General features: G+C 39.2%; 1 protein-coding gene across 1 annotated transcript; it reads right to left on the reverse strand.

Annotated features, from left to right (window-relative positions):
* Nucleotides 1-3,220: 3,220 nt before the first annotated feature.
* On the reverse strand, nt 3,221-4,179 carry LOC108602719 (Krueppel-like factor 16). The gene is made up of 2 exons (XM_017990874.1): nt 3,531-4,179; nt 3,221-3,459 (listed from the first exon to the last, which is right to left on the reverse strand). Exons 1-2 carry the CDS (start codon nt 4,177-4,179, stop codon nt 3,221-3,223), a joined length of 888 nt encoding a protein of 295 aa, XP_017846363.1.
* Between the last annotated feature and the right edge of the window lie 9,072 nt (nt 4,180-13,251).

The raw sequence follows: 13,251 nt of genomic DNA on the forward strand, positions 1-13,251 counted from the left end.
TGCTGCTGCCACTACCCCCTGCTAGCCCTTGGGTATGCCTGTATCTGCGCCTTTCTCTCTGTGTGTGTGTGTGTGTGTACGCATAGGGGTTGAGGGTTGCTGTTGTTGTTGCAGGGTTGTTTTAACTGGCGCTGTGAAAGGTAGCAGTTGACTCCATTTTTTTTTTTATTACTTTTTACGCACTGCTCTTCTTTTTTGCACTACTCATTGAATCTGTTGGCTATTGTTGCATTGCAAAAATGATTGCCCTGCATATTTCTCTATTAGTGGCACACACAGACGGAAAGTACATTTCAATTTTCACTCGCTGTGTGGCCAATCTACGGTTAGTTGGCAATTACCTTGTTGCGAAATATCCTAGACCTGAAGCTGGACCACCCGATGTCTCTTGTTTGGCCTTTTTGTGGTCATGAATGGCAGTTAGTGCTAGTGCCTCCTACGTGGGCAATTGTCTCAAGACGTCAGTGGGTTATTGATAGCCAAACTACTTTCTTGTTAGCCCTAGTGTCTCTGTCTTTCTATCGCTTTGTTGCTGCCACAATACAAATCTTGTTTAGTTTTATATCTACGCAATTATCTTTTTCCAATTTCAATTTAAATTTCGCAGAAATTGTCTTTTAAAGAATGAAAGTAGAGTGTCCTTAACTGAAACATTTTTTTATTTGAGCAAGAGTAACTATATTTCTGCTTGAAAATAGAAAAAAAAACAGCTCGTAAATGTTAGAAAGTTAGTTATGTGCAGTCTGTTAGATTTAAAAATTTTGTTAAATAAATTATAACAATTTTTATTTTATATTATACTATAACTCTAAAATATATTAATTATCAAGCCATACGAATCTAAATTTGCCATACTAATTATGTATCTTTAAATACTTAAAGCATAACCAATATTTTTTCTTTATTTCTTTAGACCACTATACTGAAATCCTTTCGCTTTAAAATTTATATTTCTTTTATATTTTCAATATTTGTGTTGTCACATGAAAAAAACGAGCGCTATTTGAATTCAAGGCTTTTATTGACTTACAGTCAACATTTCTAAAAGCCAATCAACAATTTCTTCAATTTATGTTTGCACATGGCTTATACTTGAACAAAAGCAAAATTGTCGCCTCCCCCATGTCCCATGTACATACTTATCAATGCAATGATTAACTTTATGTACATAGTCTAGTAGTCTTCCCACACTTGGACATTTGATCTATTTGATTGAATCCACAAACGCTCAAATTAATTGCCAGCAATTAGGCGACAATACGTGCACAAATATGAAAACTCTCGACAGCGTGAAAAATTTCTATTTGAACTTGGCAGACACAACGTCGGCAGATAAAAATTAAACGAAATTAAAGGCACACATTATTAGTTAGATCATTGTGGCAACGACGACACACTGTCTGGCTTGGAGAAAAAAATCTTCTCAGGATCGACAGGTAGATCGATGCAGATGCCAGGACCTGCACGCCCCTATCAAGCGACCTTATTGCCATTGTGTCTGTCTCAAAAGGCAGGAGCAAAAAAAAGGTTGAGTAGTGCCCACTGGTTTGCTACGCTTCCCAAAAAAAAAAATTGCAGCCCATTGTGCACACGTAGAAGTCACATTGATATTGACCAGGGTAATGTTCGCTTGTTCGCATAACAAATTCCCAATCTTATTATATCATTTGTTTTTTATATTCTTTTTGTCAGTCTAGACTTTGTGTCTCTTGGCACTTGGTTGCTCAGGTGGGCCACTTTATTGTCCTTATGAATGACGCAAGCTGTCAGCCGAGAGTAATGGCAAGTCGACGTGAACAATTGCAGCAGTCTAGACTGTGAGAACTCAACCGAAATTTTGATAAACTCAGCTCTACTTGAAATACATATAATTGTAGCATATAAAACATGCAGTTGCAGTTGTTATTATACTAATGATTTTACATTTGCTATTTGTGAATGAATTTTTGTGCAGTTTTAGCTGAAAATGACTTGTGCATTTTGTAACCCTTTTTGGGTCAAAAATCTGCCAACGAATGCAAACTGCAAATGTTGGCTTTGATTTTGCCGGCATGACGCTTTAGAATTTGCTAAATGATCTGCTTAATGGGAAGTGACAGTCATTAACAAACTAACAGCTATATGCTTATATTTCAATTTACTATTCTGCGATCTTTAATGTCAAAGTAAGTTCAATGTCAATGTAGTAGAAAATTTCAAAGTTTTACTTTGTGAATTGTATAATGTGCAATATATTTGAGAGTTTCTTCAAAAATTGCCCAAAATATTGTTAATTCAAACATGCAAGATTCTTTTTGATGATTAGCTCAAGTAGTTGTGTGAATATGAAATTAAATTTTATGTGAATTAATTCTTAAGTTTAGTCTTCCTTTTCTTTAAAGATGTATAAAGAATTTAGCTCACTCATCAATGAAAATATTTGCTTACAAAGTATAAGAATATAAATTACTACAATTTATTCATTTTTAAAACATGTTTCCTTCAACTTTTGCTATTACCTACGATCCGTTTTAATGTCTTTAAGTTGATCATTATTAGCAAATTGCCAAAAGCCTTTAAAAAATCTTCAAGCTTTAGCTGCGTTCATTACTCATTTAGTTTGCTTAAAATTGTCTTTAAAAATAAATAAACTTTGTTTGAATTCATGTAATATTTTTGCATATATTTTTTTCATCATTTTTTTGTTATTTTTTTTTTTGCTTAATTTTTTTTGTATAAAAACATGTATAATACAACTCTGAATATTTTCACTAGTTTAATTAAATGTAAATCGTATATTGCTATCAACTATATATATATATCTATATATTCAGCATATAAAAACTATGGAAATTTGCTTGTTGCTTAAGACTAATGCACTTAGATTGTATTGTTTGTATTGGCAATGTAACTCTTAAACGCTTAGCATATGAGAAAGGATCACTTAAGGACTTGTATTTACACATGTGTGTGTGTGTATGTGAGTGTGGATTTCGTTGCGCTGCGTCACGTAGTGGAAGTGTAAATATGTATTTATTAAAAAATAAATAACATTTGCATATATAACGTGGTGCAGCTTTATCTGAGTTTCGTTGCTTTTTTAGAGGTAGCTGAGTTAAAAAATGGCACAGGTACAGCTGAGGTAGTTAGTTAGTTAGTTGGCCGGCATGTTATTGCTTATAGAGGGAGCGTTTTTAAAGCGTGCAAGCGCTTCACAGTTCGCTGGGCGTGGCGCGCCGGCTTAGTAGCCATAGAGATATGGATACATGGGCATAAAGAGAGCCGGACCCAGCTGGCGTTCCTGCGGCATATGCGTCTTCATGTGTTTCTTGAGATGATCACGGCGACCGAACTTCTTGCCGCAGGCGCTGCAAGGATAAGGACGCAGACCCGAGTGTATGCGCTTGTGTCGCGTCAGCTCCTCGTTGCGTGTAAAGGTTTTGCCGCAGCTTTCGACGTCGCACTTGAAAGGACGCTCACCTAAAGTAAACAAAAAAAAAAGTAAAGTTAGTAAAGCTAATCACATTTACAAGTTTTCGCTTTTAACTTACCAGTATGTATGCGTATGTGCCCCTTGAGCTGGCCATTGTTGGAGAACGCCACATCGCAGTGTGGGCACTTGAACTTCTTCGGGCGCTGCTTGCGCGCATTGAGCGCCTTGAGCTGCGCATCCTCTGCCATAACACGCGCATACTCCTGCTCCATCAGACCCAAGGTAAAGGGATCCATGCCAAAGGCAGCTGAGGGCGCGCTGGCAGCAGCAGCAGCAGCTGCAGCAGCGGCATAGTACAAATCGCTGGCAGGCATAAAGGAGGCAGCAGCAGCAGCGGCGGCGGCGGCTTGAGGTTGGGGCGCAGCTTGAAACGCTGGCTGCGGTGTGGCGTCCATCAGTGGCGTGGAGGTGCGTGTATAGCTGCTGTTTAGGCCATCCTCGTAGCTGGATTTGCTGCTGCTGCTGCGACTGCTGGAGTCGGAGCTGCAGTCGCGATCGCTATCCTGGCCATGATGGCTATAGCAACAGTTGCTGCTGCTGCTGCCATTGCTGGGCAGCTCATGCTTAATGCTCAATGCATCTGAATCACGTTCACGTTTAATGGCACGCACCGGCGGCGGTGTGGCGGCGTTGGCTTGACGCTGCGTATCCCAGGGGCGGAACAAGCGCGAATATGTTTGCGGTGGATGCAAGTTAATTGTCGACATTTTTATGCGATATTCGAGGTGAGTGTGTATATAAGTATAAAAAACAACAACACTAGAGTTTCTAACGGGGCGGAACACTTGCTCGGCTGCTGGACGTTGTGTGCGTTACAAGAACTCAACTCGTACTGAGCTCTCTGCCGCGCGGCAGGCACAATTTAAAGCAAAGCCAAAGCCAGGACCTGGACTACCTAGCTAGCGAGCTGGCTGGCTGGCTGGCTGGCTGGCTGGCCTACCTACACGCATTGAGCGCCTGCTTCATTCATCGATTTGTTGCCTATCTGTCTGCAAGAGCGAGAGGCACAACAGGGTTGGTTTTTGTTCGGCGCACAACAATGGCCGCTCACGCACACACACACACATACACACGCACATAAAGTATATAATATACACTCGCATGTTGAGTTGTAGTTTTGCTGCTCTACAGCAAAAAAAAAATATATTCAACGCCTCTTGAAAACTGCCTGGCTGACTTTCGCTTTTACTTAGCTTTCTATACTTATGTGCATATCTCTCGAAATTTATACGATTTTTTTTTTGGGGGTTGTTACTTTAAGCGTTTGCCTACATGATTATGAATTTTACGCTTACCTACCGACAAACCCCCCTTATACGCAATTTGATAAAAGTTGTTGTCTATAAGGCCAAGCCCAAGCACAAGCCCAAGCTATCCCCCTAGGGGGTTTCTCTGCTTATCTGTGGGCTACCCAAAAGGGGCTTGCTGTGCTGTGGCAATTTATTATTGAATTAAGTGCCACAGGGGTTGCTGCCAGGCTACGCATCTTTGTGCTTTAAATATGCAAAATGTATCTGTATCTGTAGCTGTAGCTGTGTATATACTTGAACTTTTATATGTGTATACATTATATATATTTATACAAGTTTCGAGTTTTATACTTGGGGGTTTGAGCTAAGGTTTGAGCATGTCAAATTGGGTACAGTTGCTTTAAGTTTTAATGGCTAACTGGGGCTGGCTGCTCCATTTGTTTTTTTTTTTTCGGTAAAAGTAAAAGTAAAAAGTGCAATGCCACTTAAGCCTACCGCTGCGTCATTAGAAACAAAAGGAAAATCATTAGCATTAAGTGCAGCTCGCTTTGTTCTTGGCCACGCTAATGAATGCAGTTTTGGCCTGCATTACGGGTTAGCTGGCTGGCTGGCGGGGTATTCTATTCTAGCCCCGTAGGTGGTTTTTAGTACCTGCCATAAACGCGTATATTTCAAATATTCATTCACCAAGCTCATTCATAAATGCAGAACTCTTGCAATCCTTGCACAGGTAGCCATGAGCCATAAAAATCCTCAAGCTTATTTGCGTAGGCTGGCACTTAGGCTTTGCAGCCGCCTTGCTTGGGACTTTCCCCGCATTGAAACAGAGATTTTTTTGTCAGTTAAACGAGCGTTGGATTTTCCACGCATTCAGCCGGCGTCGACGTCGGGCGTCGGCGTCATAAACTAGCACCTACCTAACACAAAGCATTGGCTATAAAATAATTAAATATAACAAACGGCCAGCCATTGGGCCTAAAATTTTCATTTTCATTCATAGCTATTGGCCCAGACAGCACTTTTCACTTTCCCTTTCCTCCCAATACCTGCGCATAATTAGAGCAATCAGCCCAAGGCGTCACTATTCAAGGCCACTATCCAAGGCCTCACTATTCAATGCTTTAATTAATGAGGGAATTTTCACAGGCCGCAATTCCTAGCAAACAACACGTGTAGCGACTACAGCGGCGCCTCATTAGGTTCGCGACACTCTAGTCAAGGGAAAAACACACACGCACACACACTCACGTACACACACGCACACGCAAGTATCCTAACCAAACTTTAGCTATCGTTGTAGCAAAAACAGATAAACTAAGCTATCTCTCTCAATCTGGCAGAGATCCGCCTGTCAATCCGCTGAATCTCGATCCAGCTCAACATCCGGCTCTCCGGCCTGCTCAGCATTGATCACCATTGAGCAGTGAGTCTAGGTGTGATCTTTATAGATCACTTATGATCAGGATTAGCGTGCGATAAAATCCGCCTGCATTTGCTTAAGCAGGGGGAGTTTGGATTCTGGCAAGCCTGGCTGGTAAGCTTTCCAGATGTTACAAGTTAGATTATGTTCGGGTTTTAAGTTAAACTGCGTTACTTTAACTAGTCTTAGTCCATAGATGATTTAAAGCATAAGCTCCAAAACTAAAGTACAGTACTTAAGCATGTACAGTACCTTAAATGAGCTATAGTTAGGTAATAGTAGTAGGAATGTAATAAATATATTTTCTATAAACTGCACTTAAATAAATTTTTGTAATTTAATTTAATTTAATTGTTACATTTTATAAATATTTATATAAAATTCTATGTTAAAACGCAAGATTTCATTGAAATGCAAACGTAATATTATTTATTTTTCATTTTGAAATTTATATGCAAGAAAAATCAATAGAAATTCTAAAGAAATCTAACTAAAATATACATATATGTAATATTTATTGTATTTGTTATATTAACCCAAAGCCATCCAAATGCAAATTTCAGAGCTTGTTATTTTTATAATCATTGAAATGTGTGCCATTTATAAAAAACTATATTAAAGAAACTTTACCCACAAAAACTTGTTTAAATGTATTATTATTTTAATTAAAAAGACCATCTATAAGAATTAATAATTATTCTCTTTTTATTTCTTTACGAATAACAAAATGAAAATATGCAAAATATAAAACAAAAATTCTAGCTTTAGCTGCCTTCAATATATTTTCTGCTTCATATGTTTTACATATTCTATAATTATAATATTTTGCTAAAGTATTTGCCTACAATTTGCACTTGATCTAATCAGTTATTGAAGCGCATAAGCCCAATTGCCCAACTATGCTCTATAATGTTAGCTTTGCTTGCTTGCAAAATTAATTAAACAAATACAATGCGAGCGCCTGTTAGAGCCCAGCAAAGCAGCAAAGGCGCTTGCCGAGGCGTTGCAAAAAGCAGCTGGATGCTTGGGCTATGGCAATGGCAATGGGTGTGAATGGCGGCTGCTGGAAAGCGTTAGCGGAGTGTGGGGCAGGGGCTGGCCTGAGAGCAAAAGGGGCGGCGGCACACTCAACGGCCGGCACTCTATAACGCGAAGACATAAATCAAATTAGTTTTTCAAGTGAATGCACTCGACTAATTCCAAAGTGCTGCGGTCGGTTCAAGGTACAAGCGACGACGACGCTCACACATCGCGCATGTTGCTCACTTTTGGGATACGCAGGATACGCACAATAGCCAAACTAACAAAAGGATGCGGCACACATACAAACAAACACTACTAGCTAGATATCGATTAACATTTATCCCGTGACACAACGCCACAAAAACCGCGTCGCGGCGACGGTCGTTGGTCCAGACAAAGGCGCTGGCAGCCAACCCCAGGTTAGGAAGCTGCCACACAATGTGGCAGGCGGACAGTCCAGACACACACACACACACACACGTGTGTTGCAACCATTTGAAGCACGATCAATGCCACATTAATAGTTTGTGCTACTAAAACTGCCTCAGGGCTTGGCGCACGTTTCGTTCTTTGGAGCACAAGCCACACAGCTGTCTGCGCTCTCGCTCGCACACATGCGCATCAGCTCGCTGTGTATGTGTGCGTGTGTGTGTGTGCCAGCTGGCCTTTGAGCAATGGCGTTTTACAGTTTGAGCTCCGCCTATCGCGCGCGCGCGTTTTTTGTTGCTGCCATTGTCGGTCGTTGGGACTTTAAGGCTTAGGGGCCAACATGCATTGGCTAAAGTCAAAACAGTTGTGTAAATCCTACTGACATATTTTGGAATTTGCAATTTCAATTTCGTTACAGTTAGCAGCAGCCAATGCACTTAACCTCAAATCCAATAATCCGCTTGTAATGCAGTTCATTCAAATGTTGCTTCTGTTGACCACTGTCCAGTCCGTACTCCGCTTTTGTTTTCATGTCCTGTGGCGTTTTTCAATTTGAATACCCATGCGGGCTAACAGAGTTTGTCTGTCTATGTGTGTAAAGTGTTGACCCCGGCGGGTAATCGTTCCATTATTAATGCACATTTGTCTTTAAACAATGTCACAGTGGCATATCGACACACTGGCTACCGACTAGCACATTGATTTACCTGCCCTGGATTAGCTGGATTTCAGGGCTTACAACACTTTTAGTGTAGGGTTGGTTATACATATGCATATACGATATTCGAACTATATACTATAGCAAATCAAAACAAAAGTTGTTGAGCGCAAATATTTCTTTATTTATTAAAGTCAAATAAATGTTTATTTATTTATGAACATACAGCAACATCAATTATTTTAAAACTTAAATAACATTAGCATTATATTTGACTCGATTGATTATTTATGAGCATACATTTATATAAATTATTTGCAAACGAAGATAAAATGCACATAATATACGACACGCTTGAATTTTTTTTTATATATTCCAAACCCCCAATAAGTTGTAAACTACAATTTGTTTTTATAACTATTAAATGTATAAATTTCTTACTTTAAATAAACCTTACTGAACCATCATAATATTTTTTTAAATGTATTTGCTGAATTCATAATGTTCTTTTGATTTAATTTAAATAAACAATTCTACAACATGTTCATCAATCTATGGCTATACTTAAATTCAATTGAATTTAAGCATTAGGGTGTACATTTTTTAAATTTATGTGTTGTTATAGCTCAACAATAAAATGGCGTTTTGAATTCTTAAATTGAATTGTTAATAAAAGCTACGTATTAAAGCCTTTTATAAACACAACAGAGCAGTAAATAAATGTTGATTCGTATAATAGTTTGTAAATGTTTTAAAGTATGTTAGCAGTTCGTTTGACAATTTCTTTATCAAAATTGTATTAAATTCTTTAGCTGACCTTAACGTATAGCATATCATTTTATTTTTCCGCTTTTAAATTTAAATGCTGTAGTTTTGACAAGTAACTTAATGATTTGCTGCTTCGATTAACATGCAGACTTACAACCTATGTAGATATCTCTACTTTAAGGATTTGCTGTCTTAGCAACTTTTCTTCAATTTGCCATGTGACACGCTTTAAGGCTTATGACAGATTTACACGCTGCAATCGTCTTAGGATTTTGAAAGATTTGTGCAAGCGAGCGTAAAAAGAAATACGTGAAAATCTGTAACAATTTCTAACGTTTTCAATAGCCGCTGCAGTAGCTCAGCTCGGCACGCTCCCAAGAGTGTAGACCATTGACCAAGAACTGTGTGCACTGATCCGCCTACCAAGGCTGTTGAGAAATGAGGCAAACATAAGTGGCTTGGCTCGTCCTACCGACGGCAAAGTCAAATGCAAATTGAAACGTTTGCAGCAACAATAGTTTGCCAAAGTTCGGCAGAAAGGCCACTAAGGATTGCAGCCTTTTCACACTTATCAATGGGCCTACGAGTCTGTTGTTTTCAAGCTACATAGCTAGTTGTTGCTTGACTTCCTATGGTGCAATTATGATGGAAAGGTGCTAATAATAAGCGATAAATTCATGTTTACCTAACAGGCCAGGCTGCAACTGCTAGGGCTACAACTACGGCCCTGGTCAGCTGTCAAGTGTGCTGAATGGCACATCATGAATGATGAACTGCTGCAGTTCTAAACTGCACTGAAGTGTCTTTTGTAGGTGTAAAGCAAAAAAATACAAAACTCTGCTGCCCTTTGGGCTCTGCTAGGGCTAGGCAATTGTTACTTGAGCTAAATATTGCGGGAGAAAATTACATGATCGATCGTTCGTTACGCTCGTGCGGCTTGCAAAATAAACAAATCTCATTTTTGTGCACAAAAGTGCAGTTTTTTATATAAAAAAATCAGAGCAACGTATGCATGCCAAATTGATGGATGAGCGCTCTCTAAAATCAAGTTGAGTAGCAAACCGCAAAAACGACTAGAACTAGATATTGATATCATAAATTAAAATTACTTCCACCCTTCTAGGCACATAGGCGCTTTCAGTCACAGCCCTCGTTGCAGTTATCTCTGTATGTGTGTGTGTGAGTGGAGGGTTGAAGCGCTGGGGTTGGTGCGTATAAAACCTAAAAACGCAAAACGTCTAAAAGGGGCGAGCACGCAGCCATCAACACGATTATTTCGCACAAAATAAATTGATTCCTGTTAAAAGTCAAGCATGTCCTTTTACAGCCACAACACAGACAGGCACACAGTGAAAGAGACAACGCTTGAAAAATGTCGAAATTTGTCCACAATAAGTTCTTTATTGAGTCGCCGCAGACAAAAGGATTGCCTAAGCATTTGCCGACAGCGCTATAAACCACGACCAAAAGCCACTCGACGCTGCTTCAGCGTTCAAACAATAAAACAATAGCATCTGAAGAAAAACTGTGCCACATCTTTCGCGTCTTGCAACACCGCATCTGTAGCTGTGGCAGCAACACCTTTCGGCCTGACACCTACCCCCCACCACAGCATGGAGCGTCTATTGTCTGCGCTGCCATTCAATTCAATAGAAAGTGGCATATAAATAATGATGAGCGAGCCAATTTTTGGGCAGTTGCGTCAAAAGCGAGAAGTGTCCTTTTTGTCTTTTGTTTGGCATAGACGTGCTCTCTCGGCTAGGCTCGCCTCGTCTCGTTTTCAATGTGATGTCCTTTAAGTGCGGTCGCCAAGCTGGCTGACAGCATTGACTCCTTGTTGCTCAGGCGCAGACGCTTCGTCGCCGCCGCGCAAATTGAGCGTATTTAATTGATTAGCTAATGCATGTTAGTTACAATATTTGTATCTAGTTTATAAACTAATTCAAAAAAAGAGAACTCGTTGGGTTCATTAATGAATTGGCGTGCGTGAAGCATGTGCGTTAACTCGGGAGGTCCTTTTAGGGTTTCATTGAGTGAACTGTAAGGTTTGGCTATTGTATTCGAATTGAGCTGAAGTTTTGTTACGCTTGCTGCACTTGTGTATTATAGAAGGTGCTTGAATAAATTATAATTATAATTAATAGATTATTATAATCAATTTCTGATTAAAAGCTGAACGAACTTTGTGCTAGATTCAAACAATTATCAACTAATTATTGGTGCATGTCTTAAATAAATTTAAAATGATAAGTTAATAAAGCAATTGTAAAGACCATTTTCTTAACGTTTTGCACTTTAACTATTTATATTTAATACAACAAATAATTAAAATATTCAAAAGACTTTGACAATGATATAAAACAAGTTCGTAAATAGATTTATTTTTGTGCCAAACTCTTTGTTAAATGAAAAGCAAGCTTAAATAATTGTATTAAATTTTTAAAATATTTATGTTATGCTATAACTGAAGTTGTCTAAGTTGACAGCATAAGGACTGCACTTAAAGAATTTCAGTTCAATTAATAACTTAAAGTACTTATCTCTGAAATTTTCTGCTTAACTTTCTGCTGCTGTCAGCTTTGATAGAAAATTCTCTTAGCGCATTACAAACTCTTCGGAAAGTAATTTTCCCATGGCCCACGACAATGCCTTGAAAACTGCCGACTTCAATGCAATTCAACTAATTTCAACAATTTACACATACTCAATTCGTGAATCAAAGTCATAATTCTATTTTACTAGATTGTCAGCTCAGCTCAATAAAAGAAAGAGGGAGTAGCCGCCGCTGCTGCTCCGAATTCACTGGAATTCGTATGAATTTTTGGCAGCAGCTCTAGTTGAAGTTCGCGAGGGTGCTACTGTGACTGGGGACGCCTTTGTGTCTGCCTTAATGCTGACCTGTGATTGAGCCATATAACCTGTTGGAAGTGTCATGCAGTCGAGTCGAACCCATTATTAATTAGCCGAATTGTCTATTGGCCAAGGTGTCAACAGGTAAATTCGTCATTGTGTTTGGCGATTTTTTATTTCGGGCTGAGTGCGCGCTGCTTTGTTTTTTTGCAAGCGGCAAGATCAGAGCCGCATGCCGCATGTAGCAATGTCACGTTGCACATCAAGCGTTGCCGCTGCTTCAGTCTTGCCGCAATGTAAAGGATAATGTGGCAAAATCCCAACAATTGTCGTCCTTTGACGGCACTTCAAATAGCAAACAGCAACAGCAACAGCGACTGTAACTAAGACTTTGTTTTTTGTTTGCACAGGCAACACAGACACTTGACGCTGCGGCCGGCCATGTGGGCAGGGCGCATATAAATAATAATCAAACAAATAACTATTAAAAAAAATGCGACTCATGTGTATTGTTTTTTATTTGAAGTCAATGCAATTTCTCAACGGGGCTTAAAGTGTTGCCTGGCTCTAAGTGTTCTAATCAATTGACATTAGCTTTGCACTTGGTTAGGTTGATTAAAGCTGCCAGTAGATGGCGCTGCCAACGCCCACACACGCACTCAAGCGTTTCCGAAACGACACACTTTTGCATTTCCTTCGCTTTTTCCACGCTCGCTCTCTTTCTCATTCGCTCTCTTGCTCATACCCACGCTTGGCACTTCGGCTGTGGTGAGTTCTTTGCTGACGCTTTAACGGCCAACGCGTACACATAGCAAAATTATATAGAGCGTAAATATAAATATTTAAAATGTTATTAAATTTAATAATAAGTAGTATTGGTTTGATGGCCTTGAAATAAATAAACAAACGAACACAGCATTAAATTTAAAGAGAGAGTAAGAGCAAGCATTTGCTATTGAACTAAAAATAAACATTGATGTTCATCATATGTTTATATAAATAACACAATTCATAAATTTATATGTATATTTAATTTAAACACAAAATGAAAATACATTTCTTATAATTCAATGCTCGTACTCATATCTTTATTTTTATTAATGCATTTATTTGCTTTAAATTAAATTAAATTTTTCTCAGTGCCGCCGCTGTGGCATGAAAAGTCGCTTGAAATTTCCCAACGCTTGCCCCAGCGTCGTCAGTTGGCGCTCGACCGTCTCGCCAGGCAAAAGCAAAGCTTCGTGCGCGTTTCATAACCACAGAGACAGTCCAACACTCCACTCATACACACATTGACACAAACGCGCACACCGACACACCGATACACACATAGAAACACACACACGCTTACAAAACATCTACTACTACTACAGAAAAAAAA

The sequence above is a fragment of the Drosophila busckii genome, chromosome 3R, assembly GCF_011750605.1.
Source record: "Drosophila busckii strain San Diego stock center, stock number 13000-0081.31 chromosome 3R, ASM1175060v1, whole genome shotgun sequence".
Taxonomy (NCBI): domain Eukaryota; kingdom Metazoa; phylum Arthropoda; class Insecta; order Diptera; family Drosophilidae; genus Drosophila; species Drosophila busckii.